The sequence below is a fragment of the Festucalex cinctus genome, chromosome 19 (genome assembly GCF_051991245.1).
Source record: "Festucalex cinctus isolate MCC-2025b chromosome 19, RoL_Fcin_1.0, whole genome shotgun sequence".
Taxonomy (NCBI): Eukaryota; Metazoa; Chordata; class Actinopteri; order Syngnathiformes; family Syngnathidae; genus Festucalex; species Festucalex cinctus.
In genome coordinates, this window is record NC_135429.1 from 14,958,317 (window position 1) to 14,979,607 (window position 21,291).

The window sequence follows — 21,291 nt, forward strand, 5'->3', positions numbered from 1 at the left end:
GTCAATGCTTAGTTCGTAAATTTTTTTGAAGTTTCCCGTCAATCGTCAACAAATTGGTGTCAATATTGACGGAATACTGTATATTTCCTGGGTATTGCCAACAACCTGGCGATACAATGTGTACAACAATACAAAGGTCACAATACGTATCGTGATACACGTCTCCCGATACATGGTCTTCAAGATGCGATATCCTGATATATACATTCATTTTTCTGAAAATAGTAAATACCAATTGATATTTTGATAGAAGGTAAAAATGTTTTGTTCTTCTAATGTTAGCAGCGCTTCCAGTTTACCGCCATCGCCATGCTTGGTCGAAATGCCTGCAAACTTTTCAGGCACGTGACGGAAGACTTTATGAATGAATACGTGTATTGTAAAGAGGCAACAATACTGTATATTCTCGGATACAAAATTTTTGAGCACGGCCCTCTGGAACAGAGTATGAATTACCGAAACATTGCGTCAAGAACAACAAAAAGTTAATGTAAATGAGAGTTGCATTGTACAACACTTCGCTCTACCTTTCGGTCCGAATAACAAAATCATCATCAGCCGAGGCTAACAAACTGTACTGCTGCTCTGCTCTCAAACATGCTGTGGCTTGTGTATTTAGTGTTTACGTACAAGAATGCATGTACATATCACTTACTTGCCCTACAGAGCTCTGCTAAGTGCACCAAATTGGCTGTCTGGCGGTGCTGGGGACGACAGAGGCAATGCGATCTAATCCACTTGGAGCAGGGAGATTTGTGTGTACGGATTGTGTACCACGTACGCTACTAAACTTATCAGGGAGTCAAAAGTGGAAGGTTGTGCGGAAAACAGGAGGTTACAGCTAAAGAGTTATAAAGCGAAATTGTCAACTGGCTGTTTATTTCTGTTGTACTCTGTGTATCTTCTCTCTCGCACACACTCAAAGACGCTGGAGGATCTCCAGACCTTAAGGGCTCAAAGCAAGTTTGATTTGTGTCGACTTCCTACAGGAACTCCCGCTCTCCTGGGCCCGCAGCTGAAAGACTATCAATTAGCTCCCTATTATGATCCACAGGAGGGCTATAAAAGTTTGAGTGGGTTCAAAGAGCACAATGGCAGACACACTTAACTCTTATATGCACACAAACTGTTTTGGGTTGTTGTGAAGTCTCAGAATGTACGTTCTTTTTCCTAACAGGCAGATTCTTGTACCTTGTTTTTCTCCTGGAAGATATCCGTAATAATTGTGGGAATGCTGAAGCATTCCCACGTATGTTATTGTGATTTTTATTTTCCACACTTTTTTACCGCGTAAAAACTTCCACGTAATACTTCCAATTTACATTGTTCAAATTTCAATTAGCTTCAAAAATTCACACCTCCCGGGGTCTATATCAACTGATTCCACATTACTTACAGTATTCGCACAATTTAACGTTAAATAACTTTTCCCCATTCATTTTCAATGGGACAGACATTGAACTTGAAGTATCGCTTTCCACGGCCACTTCCATACATATAACTTATCATCATTACCAGGTGTCTGACACTGCTCGGTGGCACAGTTGGTAAAGCTCATTTTCCAGTAACCAGGAAGTTTACTTGTTGCCAAGCTATTTCGGACATATTCAGACAATTTTTAAATGACTGCGAAGATCTTTTAAAACCTTTGACAAACCCTGATGAAACCCCCAAATTTGCAACATTTCGCAAGCATTTGTCGCTCAGTGAGATACAGGGAACTTTTCTTTTACCGCAAATGATTATCGGCTGGAAATATCGCTATCGGACTCCTTTCCATGGAAGCTCAAGGTTCATGCAAGGTTACATACCCTATATATGATTTGTCACTGTGTTGAAAGTAGAGTGGCATCTCTCTCTCTCTCGTGGTCTCGTTTGAGATTCTAGAAGTTACGGGGTAGATTCAAAGAATGAGTTGGGAAAATCATAGAGCGCCGCAGACGGCTAGAGGAGGATCTGAGTTGCGATCCGTCTGCCAGCCCTCCTGCACTTGTTTTCTGCTTCTTCTTTTTTTTCTGTCCTCTGAAGTCAGTGTTTTGATGTGTCTGAGTATTCATCTCAGGCGTTGGAGATGTGAGAGGGTGTGTGTGTGTGTGTGTGTGAATGAGTGTCTGTGTTGGCACATAAATGCGTCCCGTGGGTGCTTTCGCGGAGATGCTGTGCATTCTTTTGAGGATCACCATTTCCTTTGACCTGACGTGGATTTGAGTTCATATTTGTGCTGCTGGTGAGAGCAGTTTGTCACAATTCAAGTCCACTCCTGAAGGCACAGTCTATCTTCCACCTATAGAATGGTGGGAGATATATAAATATTACCCCGCTACACTCCAATTGTAAGCACATTTATTTGGCTTGTACGGCTTTTCACATAGCTACCTCCAGGCTACAGTACTGTCAGCAGCAACGGGTTACTCCCCCCTCCCTCCTTCACTTCTTTGTCATCCCTCATCTGTCCTCCCCCCTTCACTCTTTCTCTCGCTTCCCTTGATCCCTCCTAGTACGTCTCTCATCTGTCGTCTTTCTTTTGTCCAGTCTTGGTCTGCAGCTCGACTCTGCTTTACAGTTATGTAATGAAAACGGTCAAAAGTCCAGATGGAGTTAAAGATCCAGGACAGTCAAACCTCGGTTTTCGAACATAATACCGTTCCAGAAGGCTGTTCCAAAAGTGATTTGTTCAAAATCCGAAACATTTTTTCCCATTATAATTACTGTAAATAATTTTAATCCGTTTCAAGTCTCAAAAAAAACTTTTTCCAAGTGCACTGTATACTGTTTACCATAAATACAAAAGTGTAGAAATAGACACTGTTTTATTTTAATAGAAGATATCCTATCTAAAATGCTGAAAAACAAAAATCAAAATGCAAACATTTCTTTTTTAAATTCAATAGTTCTGCGCACTACTTTCCTCTTTTCTTCACCACCTTTACCACTTGCACTTTTTTTCTTTGGACCCACGATTAGGGGCTAATACACGATTCAAAACTAAAGAAAAAAAAACAGATTTGCATAGATAACAATGAACAGGTCTGCTCCGAACGAACTTTGAACACGAATGTGCTACGGAGGAAGCATCCTGGGCATTCGAGTTAGCTCGGCTCCCGAGTGAGTCACGTTCAGGTATGCTCGGCTTTTTTTCAGTTTGGTTGAGAGCCGATGTTTTGGACGAGTTCCGAGACGTAAAATTCTCGAATTTTCTGGTTGAAAACCGATTTGGTTGAGAACAGAAGCGTTCGAAAACCGAGGTTTGACTGTATTTGTACTGCACAGTGTATTACAGTGAGACCATGCAGTATGTTTGTAAGCGGTGCATTTCAGTGGACGTTTTGTGCGAGAGAGAGTCTTCACTGAAAGCTTTGAAAACGTGTGCCTTTGTGTATACGCTCCGCTGCACAATGAGCCTTACTCAAGAGCATGTTAGCCTCCTCCTTCGCTTAGCTTTGAGCCCTCTCCTTTCTAAATGGGGGACATTTATAGATTAAGGTGTGCACCTATGCGTCCCAGGGCGATTCTTGAAGGCAGACTGGAATAGCGCACACCAGTCCCAAATTTGTTGTGGACGATGATTTAATGCATTTAAAGAGTTTTGGGTGAGATAGTTTGTGGTGTATTTATGATTTAAGGCCAGGGGTCTGCAACCTGCGGCTCTGGAGCCTGTTTAGTCCCTCTCCTGTGGCTCTCTGTGGATCTCTAATAAAAATGTGTAGAAATTAATACTTTATTTACATTTTTTTTTAAAATAAATACTCTTCAAATGAGTTGATGATTTATATAAAAAAAAAATAAAAAAAAAATAAAAATATTCCAAAATTTGCCAGAGTCCAAATTTTTAAGTTGTCAGAAAAAGATTGTTTTTAATTACCTAAGTGATCATAAAATGTCCAAAAACGGGAAGCAGAAATTTACCATATGTGCATAAAATTGACAAATATATCAGAGAATTGATTAAAAAAATACATAAATAAAACAGAAAAGAAAATGTTCCTAAAATGTCCAAAAACAAACAAAAGGCAGAAAAATATCATTATATATTTTCCAAATTGCCATAAGTCAGAAAAATTATTTTAAAAAAGGCAGAAAACATTCAAAAAGTAATTGTTAAATGTTCAAAAACGAAATCACGAAAATTATAATAAAATGTCCACAAAATTGCCATAAATGTCAGAAAGTTGTGAGCAAAAATGGCAGGAAGAAAAAAAAATAGCCATAAAAAGAAGAAGAAAAAAAAGTAGAGAGGCAGAAAATGACCATTATATTGCCAAAAAATTCAGAAAATTTGGGTTATTTATTTAGACAAAAATTGATCTTTTGATAGGAAAGGTTGCTGACCCCTCGTTTAAGCAATTAGGCGATTTTAAACACTTTTAGGGGTGTGTCCATTATTTATGGAAGTTTGCTATTCACAGTCACTGTACATGCAGTACCAACCCACCACCTCCTCAGATGAATTGCAGAAAAGAGATGACGTTACAAACAAAATGGTATCCAATCTATTTAAAACATAAAAATGGAGAAAAAGGAGTACGATGTTTGTTCAACGACTATAAAAATAGAGCTGCCGTAGCATAGCTCAGGCTTCATACATCAGCTAGCGGGCTTCTGCTACATTAGTACTTGCCCGACTGCTGTCTAGTGCAGTTTAAAGATGTGATAAGAGCTGAAAGGAGTCACTACCTGCAAATGTCAACAGTCTGATAAAAAGAGCAAAGTTTATCAGAGATGTCTGTGCCTGAACATCACGTGTCCGTGACAGAGAAAGTTGTCCGTTTCCTAGTTTTATGTTTATATTGTGGGTGCCTGCACGTATGATAAAGCCAGTTCAGTTGACAAAGGAACAAACACACTGTGCCGCTCTGGCTCATGCTGTGCCATACATTTACATAAATCTTACTTAAAAAAAAAAATTAAAAAAATCACACTTGAGGAAAAGGGCTTCATGTCCTTTGCTGGTAATTCATGTAGATGGTCTAAAAGGTTCCTCTTAACACCTGATATTCATTTTATGTTAATAGCCTCTTTCACGCAGTGATCTCGCAAAATGAGCGTTTCATGTCTTTAACAAAGGATCTGGAATTTCTCTGCCTGTACCTTTCACACACCCAAACCGGTGGAAATTAGGACAATGTGGTGTCTGTGTGAACTTGCTGCGTGATGAAGTCAGCACCTGCATCTAGGTGTGATATGAACATGACAGGAGTGAGTGAGTGTCAGGTTTAAAACTTCACAACCTTGTTCTGGGCTTGTGCAAATCTCTTACACACTGGCATCTGATATTTAAAATAAAACAATAGATTCAAAGTTCCCTGAAATTGTACTTTTTTTGTAGCATAAAATCGCAGCCATCCAAAGCATTATCAACACAAGTGTATGACGGAGTATTAAGGCCATATATAATTCTATTTTATTTTTTTTGAGGAGGCAATATTCCAAGAAAAAAAAAAAAAACAATCGGAAATTTACGAGAAATAAACTCACAGATTTGCTAAGGGGGTGTAAGAAACCATACGAAAGTCCACACCATTAGGATGAACCATTTAAGTCAATATATAAAAATATAAATTATCTTGTACATTTGAAGAATTATTTACACATTCATACATTTTAGTATTTTTTTGATACAAGTAGCTAATTTGATGTGTTGAATCTGCTGTTTTCCGTCATTCACTTGCATTGACCTAAAGTATGCTAGCTTCTGATTGGTTAGTGTTAGTCAGCTGACAGGGGGTCAGGAAGTGTTGTCGCTCAAGCTGTCGTGTATGACGAGTAAAACTTTAATGTAAGAAGAAATTCGCCTCGTGTTCCACCAAAGTATCGATCGTTCAGACTAGGGGTGTTTAAAAAAAATCGATTCGGCGATATATCGCGATACTACATCGCGCGATTCTCGAATCGACTCAATAAAAAAAAATCGTTTTTTTTTTTTGTTTTTTTTGTTTTTTTTAAGAGCTCAGAATTGTTCATTCGGTAAGTCTTACCGATTCAACGTCTTATCATCATTGCCTTTTTTTTTTTTTTTTGTGTGTGTGTGTGAATCGATTTTTAAACTTCCATTTTTAATGGAAAAATATTCAACAAAACGTCTGACTTCGGGTTAGGATTCACACCTTGAGCATGGAAGAATGTTATATGAACGGAACATTAAGCCTTAATATTTAATGCTGTTCAAACATGAAACAGATTACAACTTATAAGACTGAAATTTCAGATAAATAAATAATACTTTTCATATAAATCTTACACTCGACAAGCTTACTGATTAGTATTTTCTAAATTTGAATGAAAAAAAATCGCAACAATCGACTTATAATTCGTATCGGGATTAATCGGATATCGAATCGAATCGTGACCTGTGAATCGTGATACGAATCGAATCGTCAGGTACTAGGCAATTCACACCCCTAGTTCAGGACTATAGCTATGCTATGTGTATTTCTCGCAAGTTTCTGCGTTTCTTTTTCCTAGCGAACTTGCGAGTTAATTTCTCGGAATTTCTTTGTAAAATTTGCGAGTTTATTTGTGAGTTTTTTCTCAGAATGTTACCACTTTCTATAAAAAATATCTATATTTATATGTGTCCCTAATACAAGTGTGCTTTGCTTTAACTCATTCCAATGCTTTTCCAGGCCTTAGTTGCAGCCTCTGTCAGTTCTGTAAATGGGGCTTTGTAGACTTCAGTATGAATTCTGCAGCAAACATCATGAGCAAAATCTTTTGGATACCCAATAGGGATAGCAAATAACTTGTGTGGTTAAAACATAAAACCTCACATAGTTCTTCTTATACCTCTCTGTCCATGTGTTAATCAACAAATTAATGCAATACGCGCATACGTTTCCAACAACTTCTACTTGGCGATGTGCATGTGTGGCCCCTATCTCATTAGCATCCTTTGTCACCATGTGAACTGCCCCAGACTTGTTTTGCCCCATTGTGCTCATATTATTACCAATGCATTTTGACCTGTGGAGCGCACGGAGCACTGAATGGCTTTGCCAGGCGGGAGTAATGGGCATGGGGGTGGTTGTATTGGAAGGAGTAGAAGGCAAGTAAGGTTAAGATAAAGTTGCTTTGAACAAATTCTCTCTTTGATCAGAGCGGGTTGAGCAATGAAAGGTCTTTCTTTCACAAGTCACTTGACCGAGGAGGAATGGCATTGTTGGCTTTCAATCTTCTCTCCTTCTTGCATCTTTCACTATTAGCTGTTAGCGGGGTGACTCCCAGCGTCTTTGTCATGGAGAGTGCCAGCGCCTCTCTTTTCATAATGCAAGACAAATAACACATATGCACAATTACTTGTGTATTGGAAAGGCGGAGAATACACTTTGTGTGTGCTGTTTAAATTTTTTTTCATCTTGAACTGGTGATAAACATTGAAATGAACAATGAAAAACATTGATGAATTAATTGTTGCATTTATTTTTACTTTTTGCCAATGAAATGAACAATGAAAATCGTTAATGAATTAACTAGAAGCTGAAATTTAGGATGTGACTGCTGACTTTTGCAAGGTGAAAAGCCGCATGCACTGAACAGTTTGCCAAATCCTGTTGAAATCAAGTCACTTCCTGTTGAAATCAGGTCAGTTATAGGTCACTTCCTGTTGAAATCAGGTCACTTCCTGTTGATTTTAGGCCACTTCCTGTTGAAATCAGGTCACTGCCCGGTCACTTTCTATTGCAATCAGGTCACTACCTCTTGAAATCAGGTCAGTTCCAGGTCACTTCCTGTTGAAATCGTCACTTCCTGTTGATTTTAGGCCACTTCCGGGTCACTTCCTGTTGAAATTAGGTCACTGCCGGTCACTTCCTGTTGAAATCAGGCCAGTTCCGGGTCACTTCCTGTTGAAATCAAGCCACTTCCTGTTGAAATCAAGTCAATCCCTGGGTGCTTGATTTGTGGATCTTTTCGCCCCCTTCTCTCCCTATGGGACTTTTTCGCAGGTTTTTTTGGGGTATTGCGTCACCATGCTAACTCAGAATTCCCCAAAAAATAATTCTCCACCCAGTCAGATGGAGCCGCATCTTTTGATACCCCATTTGTGCCAATACGTTCAATGGTTCGGGCCGCATTTTGTCTGAAAAATTCCGGTTAAATAAAGAAAAATACTAAACGCCGTTTTCTGCTGGTTTGAAACCGGCATTAGCGTGGCCTAATTTCTCATTCCCCAATTCCTTGGCTTTCTCGCAGCATGTCTATTCTTTGCACCCAACAAAAGAACGCCCCTCATTGCTCTTTCTGTCAGGCCGATTGATTGTTTCCTCTAATCCAATGTCTTTCAGCTGGAGGTTTATCAGCACAACTTCCTTAGAGCTGACCTGGAACTGTAGCAAACAGATCCCGACAGACCCACACAGGGATGATATATCATGTGTGGACTTTTTTTTTTTTTTAAACTGAGTAGGACTATTAGTGTCGAGAAGGTCTAATACATCTGAGTACAGATTAGTCAATCAGACCTGAATGGATGTTGCCATGGATCCACTTTTAGCCATTCCAGTCACATACGCTCAAAACAACACATAAGACACTTTTTGTTTTTTTCCTGCAGAGTGCAGGTTTTTTTTCCCATTTATTTTCAATGTTAATTCACACATGGCCCGAATGAGTTATGTTGATTAGCAGCCTTTTCACTTCCATTTGCCCATTAAGCCGTAATACAAACATTCCAACCAATTAGGCCAGTTGTCAAGACAGTGTGTGGGGGGGGGGGGGGGGGGGGGGGGGGGGATGATCTGGGCTTGCATTGTCAGTTACCAATGAATGCTGCATTTCAGTCGCAAAAAAAAAAAAAAAAAAAAAAAGACAATAATATGTTCTATGCAGCCCCACTAGTCTAAATACAGTGTTCTGGTTAATATTGCGTTAGTGGAATATGAGTTAAGCTGTCATGTTTTGGTTTTGTATGGTTTTAGGTGTTTGTAGTGTTTGTCATGAGTTCTACCCTTGTCTCGTTATCGTTTACCTTGTCCACCTGCTTGTGTCTTCCCTTCCCAGTATGTGTGACCAATCAGTGCCCTCAGCCTATTGTTTCCCAGGTGTGTCTTGTTTGTGTTGTATTGAGTCAGTGGTGTTTGTTCACGTGTTGTGGGAGCATTGGTGTCACTGCTCTAGTCTAGTAGGAACTGTTGTTTGTTGGTCTCCTGTCAAGTTCACACTCGTCCATGTCTTGATAAGTTAACCCTCGTCCATTTCCTACCAAGTCACCCCCACGTCTCTGCCAAGTTGCCCAACGTTCTGTCAAGTCGCTCAACGTTCTGCCAAGTCGCCCCCACGTTCTGTCAAATTGCCCAACGTTCTGTCAGGTGCCCAACGTTCTGTCAAGTCGCCCCCAGGTCTCTGCCAAGTCGCCCCCACATTCTGCCAAGTCGCCCAACGTTCTGCCAAGTCGCCCAACGTTCTGCCAAGTCGTCCCCACGTTCTGTCACGTCGCCCCCACGGTCTGTCAAGTCATGACGACCAGTCCGCTCACGTCCCACCCAATCATGGCTACCTGCTTCCCATTATTGTCCAGTCTGGTCTTGGCGACCAGTCCTGTCACGTTCATGCTTACCATCTTAGTTGTAAATAAAGTTCCTCACATTGTCCTTCCTGTCTGTCTGTCTCCCTGCCTTGTTTCTCCGCCATTGGGTCCATCCACCACATCCATACTCTGCATATCGTGATATAAGCAGCAAAATCCTGCCGTTTTTATCAATATCAGAAGGCGGCCGTTTTGCTTCTTGCTGTCGAGTGAAAATGACATCACAGTTGCTCAGGTCTCAAGTAACAACCAATCACAACTCAGCTTCAGAAAACATGTAAGATGTGATTGGTCGTTGAGATGGATAGAAACTGGTGGATTATACTGCATAACTCATATTCCGCAAATGTATTCTTAATCAGAATGTCATGTTTAGACTAGTAAGGTCACATATAACATACCGTCAAGAAATTTTTAATGTTGACTTCTCCTTTAAGACTATAACAGTCCATTGCTGTGGTTTGTCCCCCCCCCCCCCCCCCCCCCGAGTATGAATTTTAGTAAAAAGTCAAACCACGAAACGCCACAATTTTCAAAAGCCTGTCATTTCTTTGCTTTGCAGATAGCAGAGGCAGCCAAGACTTCTTCCCAGGCTGACGACTTATACCTGGATGACGCGGGCTCAGGAGGTTACTACCCTGAAGATGATGACGACTTTAACTCGGGGTCTGGCTCGGGTAAGGCGGGCCGCCAGGCTTATAAAACTCTCGGGGAAACCCAGTATTGGGATATAGATTTTTTTTTTTTTTAAATGATCTGTCATTGTTTTTGGGTGAATTTTATGTACTTGTGGCATCGTTATCGTTGACTACTCAAGGGTTGAGTACGTAAGTGGTAAGAACATCCCTAGAACAAAGTTTTCAGTCCTATTACGCATTTAAGTTTTAAATATTGTGTAAAAGCTCTTTACCTTCTAAGACCCCAGCGGCGTGGGCCGCTCTGCTGGGTGAGTTTGGCTTGGGTAGCGCTCAGGAGTCATCAAGAACTACAAAGTGATAGCAACAGTGGTGTGCTGAGCTGAGCCAGAATCGAGGCAAAAATTGCTTGAAAGCAATGGGCAGAATGCACAACGTGGGTAAGCTGATCCGAGGTCAGCGAAGACGCTACTGGTGAAAGAGAAGAATTGCGCTTGCCTCGGCTGCTCGCCTGGCGGGGTGGGCCTGCTGGTGGCGTCTGGGAACCGACTCACCAGTTCCAAATGACTGGAACCAGCCACAATCTACACAGGGACATTCAAGATGAACTGAGCGAGCAGTGTCTGGGATAGTATGGGATGGATAATGATCAAAATTAATGACTATTCTTAATAATGTATATGACTGATGCGTTATAGTAATGGGTCAAGGAGCCTCAGAAACAAAGGACATTTTAAGAATGACAAATATTATTTTTGTGTTTTTATATACAGGCGCAGGAGAAGAGGTGGCTGAAGAAACAGTGACCGTCAGTATGGTGTATATCGTCCCCAAAGCAGAAGAACCCACCAAGGACTCCACCAAAGATTTCACCCCCAAGGTGGAGACGGCGACGGTCAGACAAAAGGCCAGTGACAGCACACCGAGGAAGCCAATCAGAACAGAGGTCAGTACAAACACAAGTTCCCTTCCGTCTGCAAGTAAGGAAATCCTCATACGACACAACAGCCATAACAGATAATTACAATAGCGATTGATGAAGGATTCTGTATCGTATTTGAAATCAGTTGAAGCATCAGAGGTCATATACAATGCATTCACAGAACAGCACAATTCCGCCGATCGCCCTTCAACAAGCTGCACTGTTCTCATGGCAACATCACAACATTCATCCACCCACACAAACTGTAGCTGCTTTTGAGAATTAATTAATCGTTGCTGTCAATCAGCGCAGTTCACAATAGAACATACAATAAGTTGCCGGCCTTCAAAGCCTACATTTTCAAATTGTGAAAGATAACTTGTAGATATTTATATTTTGCTCATTACTAAGCATACATTACACAACAACCTTTCCGGTTTAGGTACTATTTAGTTTACTCTCAAACATATTATCAGACTACAGTCGGGATGAAGATTTGCGTCAGTGCAAATGATGAAGGATAACAGTCCTCTTGCACATTGTGTATTCTGGAACCATCCTGCATCTCACTCGTGTGCCATGTTCTTAATACACTACATCTGTTTGCGATTAGCTGCCGAGGCTTCACTAAAGCAAGGCCTACCTGCTGTCTCACTGACACAAAAGCACGGGATAACCCTAACGCCGACCTGGAATCATTCCAGATGCAACTGTTTCCTCTTGCCCACTTGGGTAGATTACACTAATCTATGCAGGCAACTTGGATCCAGTCCAGTTCAATTCTTAACCGGTCTACAGTATGGAGGTTTTTGCTGGCATGCTTCCCTTTGACAAAATTGTTGACCTCTAGGCAAGCAAAAAGACATGGCAGCTTTATTTTTGACATTTTATGACTATTTTCTGCCAACAAATTTCTGACATTTTTGGCCATTTTCAATCAATCAATCAATCAATCAATCAATCAATCAATCAATCTGCCTCTACTTCCTGTTTGATTGTGTTGGTTTTTTTTTTTTTACATTTTATGACTTTTTTTACATTTATGCCAACAAATTTCTGACATTTCTGGCAATTTTGTAGGCAATTTATGGTAATTTTCATGATTTGTTTTGTTTTTGAACATTTTACAGTTATTTTTGAACATTTTCTTTCCTGCCTTTTATTTTTTAAAACAAGCTTTTTTTGACTTTTAGTAATTCAAAAATATTTTATAGTAATTTTCTAGAATTCTTTTTCTTCTTTTCTTTTTTTTAAGACATTTTAGGTTAGGCTTGTGTACATTTTTTATTAAATTTTCTGACATTTTTGGCAATTTCTTGGACAGTTTATGGTAAATGTCCGCTGTTCCTCTAACTTTTTGGATCTTTTTAGGTAATTTAAAAAAAAAATAAAAAATCATTTGACAATTTTAAAATTTGAACTTTTTTATTTAGGTAATAAAAAAAAAAACAATTTTCTGATAACATCTGGACTGATATTTTTTGGAATATTTTACATTAATATTTTAATTATTTTTTTAATGCAAATCATTAAATCATTTGAAGAATATTTTATCTTAAAAAAAAGGAATAAATGTGTTAAAAATATATTAATTTCTACAAATTTTTTATAGAGATCCACAGGAGAGTCACATGTTGCAGACCCCTGAGCTAATCAATAACCACCTCACTTTCATTATTGATGGAAAAAAAAAAAAGTATTTAACTGAAGGAAATGAGATTGCATGCACTGGTTAAATAAAAGTGGTCTAAGAATCGAGCCCTGGGGCACTCCGCATGTCATGGTGACCTGCTCAGATGTATGATCACCAATGGAAACAACGCTATTGCTATTCTTTTCCCACGCATATATTTTCTAAATCCAGGCACCAGTGCCTGTTACGGAGGACATGCAGAGGAACCAGATGACCAGCTCAACCAGTGCTCCAGGCTCGGCCCAGGAGCCCATCGAGGTCCGCACCGAGAACCTCTTCCAAAGGACAGAGGTGTTGGCAGGTATGTGACAAATGTTTTACAGTAGAAGTTTGGTTGCTCAGTTTTGTTATACGACACTAGTGCTGTCACTATCGAATATTTATAGAATTGATTAATCTAACGATTATTCAATCGATTAATCGACTAATCTGATTCATTTCAATTTTGCAATAAAGTGATCAAAAAGTCTTGAACCATCGATCCATCCCCAGCCACTTCAACCAGCTCCTCCGCTGGGATCCCAAGGCGTTCCCAGGCCAGCCGAGAGACATAGTCTCTCCAGCGTGTCCTGGGTCGTCCCCGGGACCTCCCGCCGGTGGCACATGCCCGGAACACCTCCCCAGGGAGGCGTCCAGGAGGCATCCGAACCATATGCCCGAGCCACCTCAGCTGGCTCCTCTCGATGCGGAGGAGCAGCGGCTCGACTCTGAGTCCCTCCCGGATGACCGAGCTTCTCACCCTATCTCTAAGGGAGAGCCCGGACACCCTGCGGAGGTTGTTAAAATAGCTGTCGATTAATTTGATAATAGATTACTTAATCGATTAATTTTGACAGCTCAATACAACATTGTCAACAATCTCTACCAGTACTGTAAGCAGTTCCATCATTGAATGCACAAATGTGAGTCAAGAAAGGTAAAAATATTGCCCTGCAAAAATAGATTGAAGAACAACATCAAATTGTTGTTCTGCTTGACTATTCTGAACAAATAAGACAAAAGGCAACACTAATTCGTACTAGAAGCTTTTCAACTTTGGTGCTTCCCTTTTTTTAAGAGTTCGTTTGTAGTTCTCCATTTCTTATCATTTGTGTCATGCCAGCATATTATTGGTAGCCTATTAAATCCCGCAAATCTCACTCGTCTTTCCCTTTAAGTCTCCCACCTGAGCCACTTCTCAAAATAAATGCTTTTAATAAACTCAGTCTGTCTTCCTCCTCGGGACCTTGTCGAGTTCACGCCGGTGTGGGTTGTTTCAAGCGCCTTCTGCCTTGTTTGAGAACACGGATAGCGTACTCCGTCTGATCCCATCTGTCTCCTCCCTGCGCGTCTCGAGTTCCAACGTTTGATTGGCACCTCGCTTCCACTTTGTTGATCGGCGTCAGCCGACAGCTTGCCTGGCGTCTCGCTTCTTTTGATCGCCGCGTTTTTAGCCGGTTCGGAATGCTAATTGTAAACTTAGATTAAAACTCATTCACTCCCAGCCATTTTCACAGAAGCAATCCCGTTCGCTCCCGGCTGTTTTACTGGATTTTGAATGATTTGGCAAGGCCCACAGAATATTGTGTTCTATTGTTATCAAAAGAAAGATTAAAGTCTCTTCTTTCATCAGGAAAAAAAAGTATGTTTCTATCTGCTTCCGTTTTGCAGCAATTAGCATTAGAAGAGAGCTAAGTTTCATCAGTTTTCACAAATCTATTCAAAATTGTAAGTAATTGAGCTTGTTTTCTACATGGCCCTGGTTGATCTCCTTTGCTCTGCTGCCACCTGCTGGCCGTTTGTGTAATAACTACCATTTCTGCAACCGTTCTTTGCAGTTGAGAGGCTGCATTAAAACCTTCTGTATGCCCTAGCATAAAAAACAAACAAAAAAACAAAAAAACGTATAAATACGTCTTTGGGACACTTAAAACATTTAAAAAAACGTATTTACACGTTATTGGGAGCAAATGAGTTAATCTTCAAAGATGGCATTATTTATTTGTGTTTTTCTCAGCTGTGATCGCTGGCGGGGTGATCGGATTCCTGTTCGCCATCTTCCTCATCCTCCTCCTGGTTTACCGCATGAGGAAGAAGGACGAGGGCAGCTACGACCTGGGCGAGAGGAAACCTTCCGGCGCGGCCTATCAGAAGGCCCCAACCAAGGAGTTTTATGCATAAAAAAAACAAAAAAAAAACAAAACAAAGTCCCGCCCACCCGTCAACGGGGTCAACAACTCACACAAGAGGCTGCCCGAGCCGCTGCCCTCGGCAACAGCGAACACGACAAACAACAATGTTGATTTATGGAAAAATAGCATAATGGAAAGCTTTTGCATAGCATATTGTTATTAAGATCTTTTTCCCTTCATTTTTTTTTTTTTTTTTTTTTTTTAAAAACAAGCTTTCCTCGTTTTATGGCGACTGTCAGTGTATTGTATGAAAAGGTTTTTTAAAAAAAATTAAAAAAAATAACAGGATCTGTAAAAGTGAGAAAATCATCTGCATCTGTCTAAGAAGCTTGTGTTTAGTCGCTGACTACTTTTAACTGTAGCAGTATGTTATTTGTAAAGAAAAAAAAATTAAGTGGAAATCGAATATAATTATACTGTATCAATCCTACTTTCATGTTTTTCTTTTTTTTATTTTTTTTTTTATTTTGTCTTAGCATGTCCGATGTTGCTCTCTAAAGTTGTATGACATTAATTTATCTTTTCTCTGATGTTGAAAAAATGCCTTTGTAGATTTGATGAAGCTCTTTTTGTCTTCACGTTAACGCTGTTAATAGTCAATGTAAATTTTCTCCCTTCAGGTTGCAATGTTTCATTTTTGCCCATTTTTTTAAACAAAAAGGTGAGCATGACGTCTTATTTGGTTTGTTCTCTACATTTTTTGTTTATTTTCAAACCTTGTCAAAGATGGAGGAAGAATGTGGCAATGCTCTAAAAAAAAAAAAGCAAAGAAAAAAAAAGGGCTTTGCCCTTCAGATTGCACCCTTTTGTTTTGTTTTTAACTGACAAACTAGCACCCATCTCTCCCCTTCAACCGGCCTCTTTTTCCCTTCAACGTTTACCATCCCGCCCACCTTCTTTTTTAGTCCCGACTGGAACGTGGCCAGTTAAGCTGTCAATGGCCTGCCCCACTTCCTTGCTTTGTACCCCCGTGTTGACGCTTTGGGCACCAAAGACCTGCTCAGTGAAAGGGCCTGATTGGACACAAACAGCAGGCCACGTAAACCACTGAAACAACTTGGAAAGACACAGGTGGAAGGTTCGACATTTTTCTCAAAAGTTACACTAAAAGGCTTAAAAGTTTGTATTTTTTTATGTCATCGTCTGACCATTAATATTCTCTGTCCCTTCCGTGTCCTTCCTTGGCGCCAAGGTAATGATTCTGAACTATGTTGATAAACCCAAAGACTCACCAGATTCCTGCTCTCCTCCATGGCCACATTTATTACTTTTTTTGTTTTGTTTTTCTCTTCGAGAGGCCTCACCTTCCAATTGCTTACTAGTATAAAGAAAGATATATAAATACAGTATATATAATGTATATTCACAAATGTTTTAAACCGTCAAAGTGCCTACCATTTGGTTAAGATCGTGCTCACTGAGCATGAGCAGGATTCGAAACAGCTTGACCGGCATTCAGTGTGCATGGACGACTGTAATGGTAACTTTTTTTTTTTTTTTTTTAAAGTCTTACAAAAAAAGCTGACAGTATTGTACCTATAAGATGAAACAACACTACTGAATAAACATTGTGGCCTAATAACCAATTGCTCTTGTGAATTTTGTTTTTCGACCTCAGTCATTTGATTTTACAAAAAAAAATAAAAAATGGGGCGGTTAGGGGAAAAAAAATTGAAATAATGCAATTTGTAAAAGAGAATTCTAGTTTTTGTCACTTTGGGATAAACAGGAATGAATTTCAATTAAACGCACATCTCGCATGGGTCAGTCACTGAGTGGCACCAAACAGTAAAGGGGTCGAGTACTGATCCCTGCGGGATTCCGCAGGCATCGCGACAATACTGAGTCACATGACCACGAATCGCACAATGCATTCTCATGGAGATTTAAACAGGAAAAATGCTAAGCTTTTAATACCCATACACATTTCAAGGCGATCATGCAGTACATTATGAAAAATTGTGTCAAAGGTTAAGTATTGATGAGTGTCCAATTCTAAAGCTAATAAAAGATCATTACCATTTTTTTTTGGAGAGCTTTCTTGAATCAGGGCGGAAATAGTCTAAAATTGCTAGTAGCTATATTGATCTTTTTAACCGTTAAGTCTTTTTTGTCAAGAATTCAGGAAAATTAAATATTAAGTAAATAATGTTAATTATTAAGAGTCCTAGGTATTTGAAAACATCTTTAGGTTACTATTATTACCATTGTATGGGTCAATTCATAACTGCTTGAGGTGTCAATTCTTGTCTGGAACGTTTTGCTGACAGTCTCAGTTGGGGCGTTCATATCAATATTTAGTCAACAACAGTAAACATATTATCTGTTTATTCCAATAGGTGTGAAACAAAGTCCGAGAACTTGACTAAGAAGCTCATATGGGGGTCAGGAGAACAGCCGATAAAGAGCAGAAAGCTGCTCGCATTTCAAATTAGTAATTAATTAGTATGGGCATTGAAATTTTGTTGTATAAAAATGACTAAATCCTTTGCTGTTGAGTCAATTGATAACTTTAAACAACCCAATTGTGCCATTACTAATTCTTCCAATAAATAACATACTGTAGCCAAATCAAGCGCAGGCTTTATTACCAACGAAAAGTGCAGATGAGTCATCTTTCTATGGTTATGTCATACTTATTTGGTGACCTAATCAGATGTTAAGAAGGAGATTAGGGAAATATTGTGGGATTAATTTTGCATTGAGTTGCACACAAGCGATGCAAGATGGTGAACACAGGCATCACATAAAAAAAAAAGAAAAAAAAAAGTTTTGTATGAATTCATCACATTGAATTGATATATTTTTAATAAAGCAATTTAAAATAACTAATTAACCTGTTTACACTGAACATTTGAGTATGTATGGAAATTTTAATTTTTTTACAAAAAAGGTAAAATGAAAAGCACTACAGCAAACTTTGTTGTTTTTTTTTTAAGAAAAAGTTCACAAATCATTAAAGTAAAAAAAAATAATAATATGGAAGAAACAAATCACTTAAGCCCATGTGGGCAAACATACGTCTAAACCAACAGACTGACCGAATGCAGCAAACTAAATACAAACAAATTGAACTGATAACGAATCGCACCTGAAGAAGACACCTGGGTGGGTGGAGCTGATTGGACAAAGAACAGGGCCGGAGAGGAACAGGTGGAAAGCAAAACTTAAATGAGCAAAACAAGACATGGGACGTAGGTGAACAAGAAATCAAACTAAATCTATTTAAAGTCATGCAAATGTCAGCAAACACAAATCATGACTTGCACATGACAATCATTATTGTCGCAATTGATCAACATAAAAAATTAAATACTATATAACTGCATTTTTAACAGCCACTATTGCACACAACCATGGCAAGTTGAATGGAAGGTAATTTTCTTTCTGGAATGGTGCTACACAATAATGTAAACTACGTAAATAGAATACAACTCGAGTACAAGGACATCACGCAAACTGGATAAAAAGCTGACAGGTTGCGTGACCTCCTCGCTAATGGAAAAGACCTGTATTTTGTGCTGTTGTTTTAATATGACAGTAAAGAGAAGTGAGCCAGCATGCACCAATGCGTCTTCCAAATGACTACACTCACATGCACGCATTGTGTCTCTTGTTATTTTAGACAAACTCTTCCTTTCTTGTCATTTTCGAAGGAACCAGGCCAGTATGGTCCAAAATGACGATGCGATATTTACCCAGAAGCAATCTGTACTATAAACTGTATCGTGCGTCTTGGAGAAGTGATCCAAAAGGAAAATCCGTCATTGCTGAATCAGTGCAAACATTTCCCAACCGGGGACATGTTTGTTTGCCCTGTCAAAGTGCAACCAGAATTCGAATGTTTGTTGATATTCAAGGTCACAAGGTTGTACAGGAGTTCTGTAAGGAAGAGATGGTGTAAGATGAACAGTTGAGATTTTTTTAATTATCCTTTTGTTCACTTTTTTTTTTTAAATTCTCCATTTTCATCTTTTGTGCCAACCCTCCTTTGTTCCGTTCCCTTTGTAGCTGCAGTTAATTTAATAAAGCTGCCGGCTATAAACTGGTCGTCAGCATCAAACCATGCAGAAATGTCAAAGAAATGGCACCCAAGATAAACAGGCTGTCAGGCCTCATAAAAAGCCCGTGGCTGGAGCCTTTATGCCGGAGCGCGACTCGGCTGGACATGCGGGCACCTCGCTGACCCGAGCGGTCGAGAGAAGCAGTAAAAGAACAGACACAACTTCACTTTTTTGCGAGTCCAATCTCGGTCAAGGTATGCAAGTTTGGAACTATTAAATCCTCTTATGTTGTGCATAAAAGAATTTCCCAAATGATGACCACACCCAATGACAACATTAAGAATCCGGTTTCAGCCATGTTCTTAAAATCACTGTATGTGATGACCCAGTTTTTCAGTCCAGCTGTTGTCTTATGTTGCTTATTGGCCAGTCAGAAAACTATTCGATCTGTGTTGCTTGCAGCTGGATTTCCTCCCAGAACATTCCACCCCAATTGCAAGTTCCTCCCCATTAGGATCTACAGTATATACAGTACTTCTCAATGAGAATAACCCTTGTACAGCAAGATAGTTTTCAGGTCAAGACCACCCAAACTTTTAGAGGTCAAGAATGAGACAAGACCAAGACTTTGGAGTTCGAGACAGAGACAAATCCACACAAGGTTGAAACCAAACTAAGACTTTTGGAGGTCGCGACAAGACTAAGAGTTTTGGAGGTCAAGAATGAGACAAGACCAAGACTTTTAGAGGCCAAGGTGGAGACCAGACCAAGACTTTTGGAGGTTGAGAATGAGATAAGGCCAAGAGTTTTAGAGGTCAAGGTTGCGACCAGACCAAGACTTTTAGAGGTTGAGACAAGACTAAGTCTTTTGGAGGTCAAGACCAAGACAAGACCAAGACTTTTGGAGGTCAACATTGAGGCCAAACTAAGACTTTTGGTGGTCGAAACCGAGACCAAACTAAGACTTTTGGAGATTGAGACTGAGACAAGACCAAGAGTTTTGGTGGCTAAGGTCGAGCCAAAACCAAGAATTTTGGAAGTCGAGACAAGACCATGAGTTTTGGAGGTCAATTATGAGAAAGACCAAGACAAGACCAATACTTTTAGTGGTGAAGGTCGAGACCAGACCAAGACTTTTGGAGGTGAAGGTCGAGACCAAACTAAGACATTTTGGAGATGGCGACTGAGACAAGACAATGACTTTTAGAGGTCAAGGTCGAGACAAAACCAAGACATTTGGAGGTCGAGACAAAACCAAGAGTTTTGGAGGTCAGAATGAGACAAGACTAAGACTTTGGAGGTCGAGACTGAGACAAGACCAAGACTTTTGGAGGTTGAGACAAGACTAATTCTTTTGGAGGTCAAGACCAAGACAAGACCAAGACTTTTGGAGGTCAAAATCGAGGCCAAACTAAGACTTTTGGTGGTCGAAACCGAGACCAAACTAAGACTTTTGGAGATTGAGACTGAGACAAGACCAAGACTTTTTTAAGGTCAAGGTCGAGACCAAACTAAGACTTTTGGAGGTCGAGACAAGACCAAGACTTTTGGAGGTCAACAATGAGACAAGACCAAGACTTTGGAGGTTGAGACTGAGATAAGACCAAGATTTCTGGTGGTCGTGGCTGAGACGAGACTCGGAGTAATACACATACTGATCACCGACTGAAGCAGGTTTTCATCTGTCGATCCGGGTCGGTACAGACGCTTCTTCTCAGTCCGTGTACTTTTTAAAGACTTCGCCTCACAAAGCATTCGCCAAAAATGTGGCCATACGTCAGCAACGGCACAGAGACGGAAGTACCCATTTCTGGTACTAACTTCAAAAGTTCCTATTCACCTTAAATCTAAGTATTTCATAGTAAACTATAAACTCCACAGAGGAGGAACTCTCGACTATGAGGCAAACATTCTAATCACTAATTCACCATGCTGTCCTCGTAAGAATATGCCCCAGTAGTGTTATATTTGAGCAGCCATACACCTCATGTTGCAGCATTAGCACAATTTCCAGTAAGCAAACAACCACCAACTCAATTTAGAGGAATGAGAAGCTACTCTGTTTGCCTCTCAATCACGGTGTTCCAACTGATAATGATTGCCAGAGTGCCAACTGGCCTCCCCTTGATAGAGTTTGGAAATGATTTCATTCCCCCTCAGCCCTCGCATAAGCGCAACAACTCGCACGACTCTGCACAAGCCGCGACATGAGATTACTGGCGTTGGATTTAAATGCAGCTTATTCGCTGAGGGGAACAATAGCTCTGTTTTTGATCAAGGTAGTGATAATGTTCAATTGTATGACAAGTGGATCAGAAGGACGGAATAGGAGAAACTGTGTTTCGA

The 21,291-nt window shown here is 39.9% G+C and overlaps 1 protein-coding gene and 1 long non-coding RNA gene across 2 annotated transcripts in view; one reads left to right on the forward strand and one right to left on the reverse strand.

Moving 5' to 3' along the window:
- The window catches only part of sdc2 (syndecan 2), a 43,395-nt gene extending 26,868 nt beyond the window's left edge, over positions 1–16,527 (forward strand). Inside the window, exons 2-5 of the mRNA XM_077507327.1 lie at positions 10,083–10,197; positions 10,929–11,101; positions 12,942–13,071; positions 14,767–16,527. Coding sequence (XP_077363453.1) covers positions 10,083–10,197; positions 10,929–11,101; positions 12,942–13,071; positions 14,767–14,930 — 582 coding nt within the window. The 3' untranslated portion in view covers positions 14,931–16,527. The remainder of the gene's footprint in view (positions 1–10,082; positions 10,198–10,928; positions 11,102–12,941; positions 13,072–14,766) is intronic.
- The window catches only part of LOC144007576 (uncharacterized), a 47,902-nt gene that overhangs the window by 13,306 nt on the left and 13,305 nt on the right, over positions 1–21,291 (reverse strand). The window lies entirely within an intron of this gene.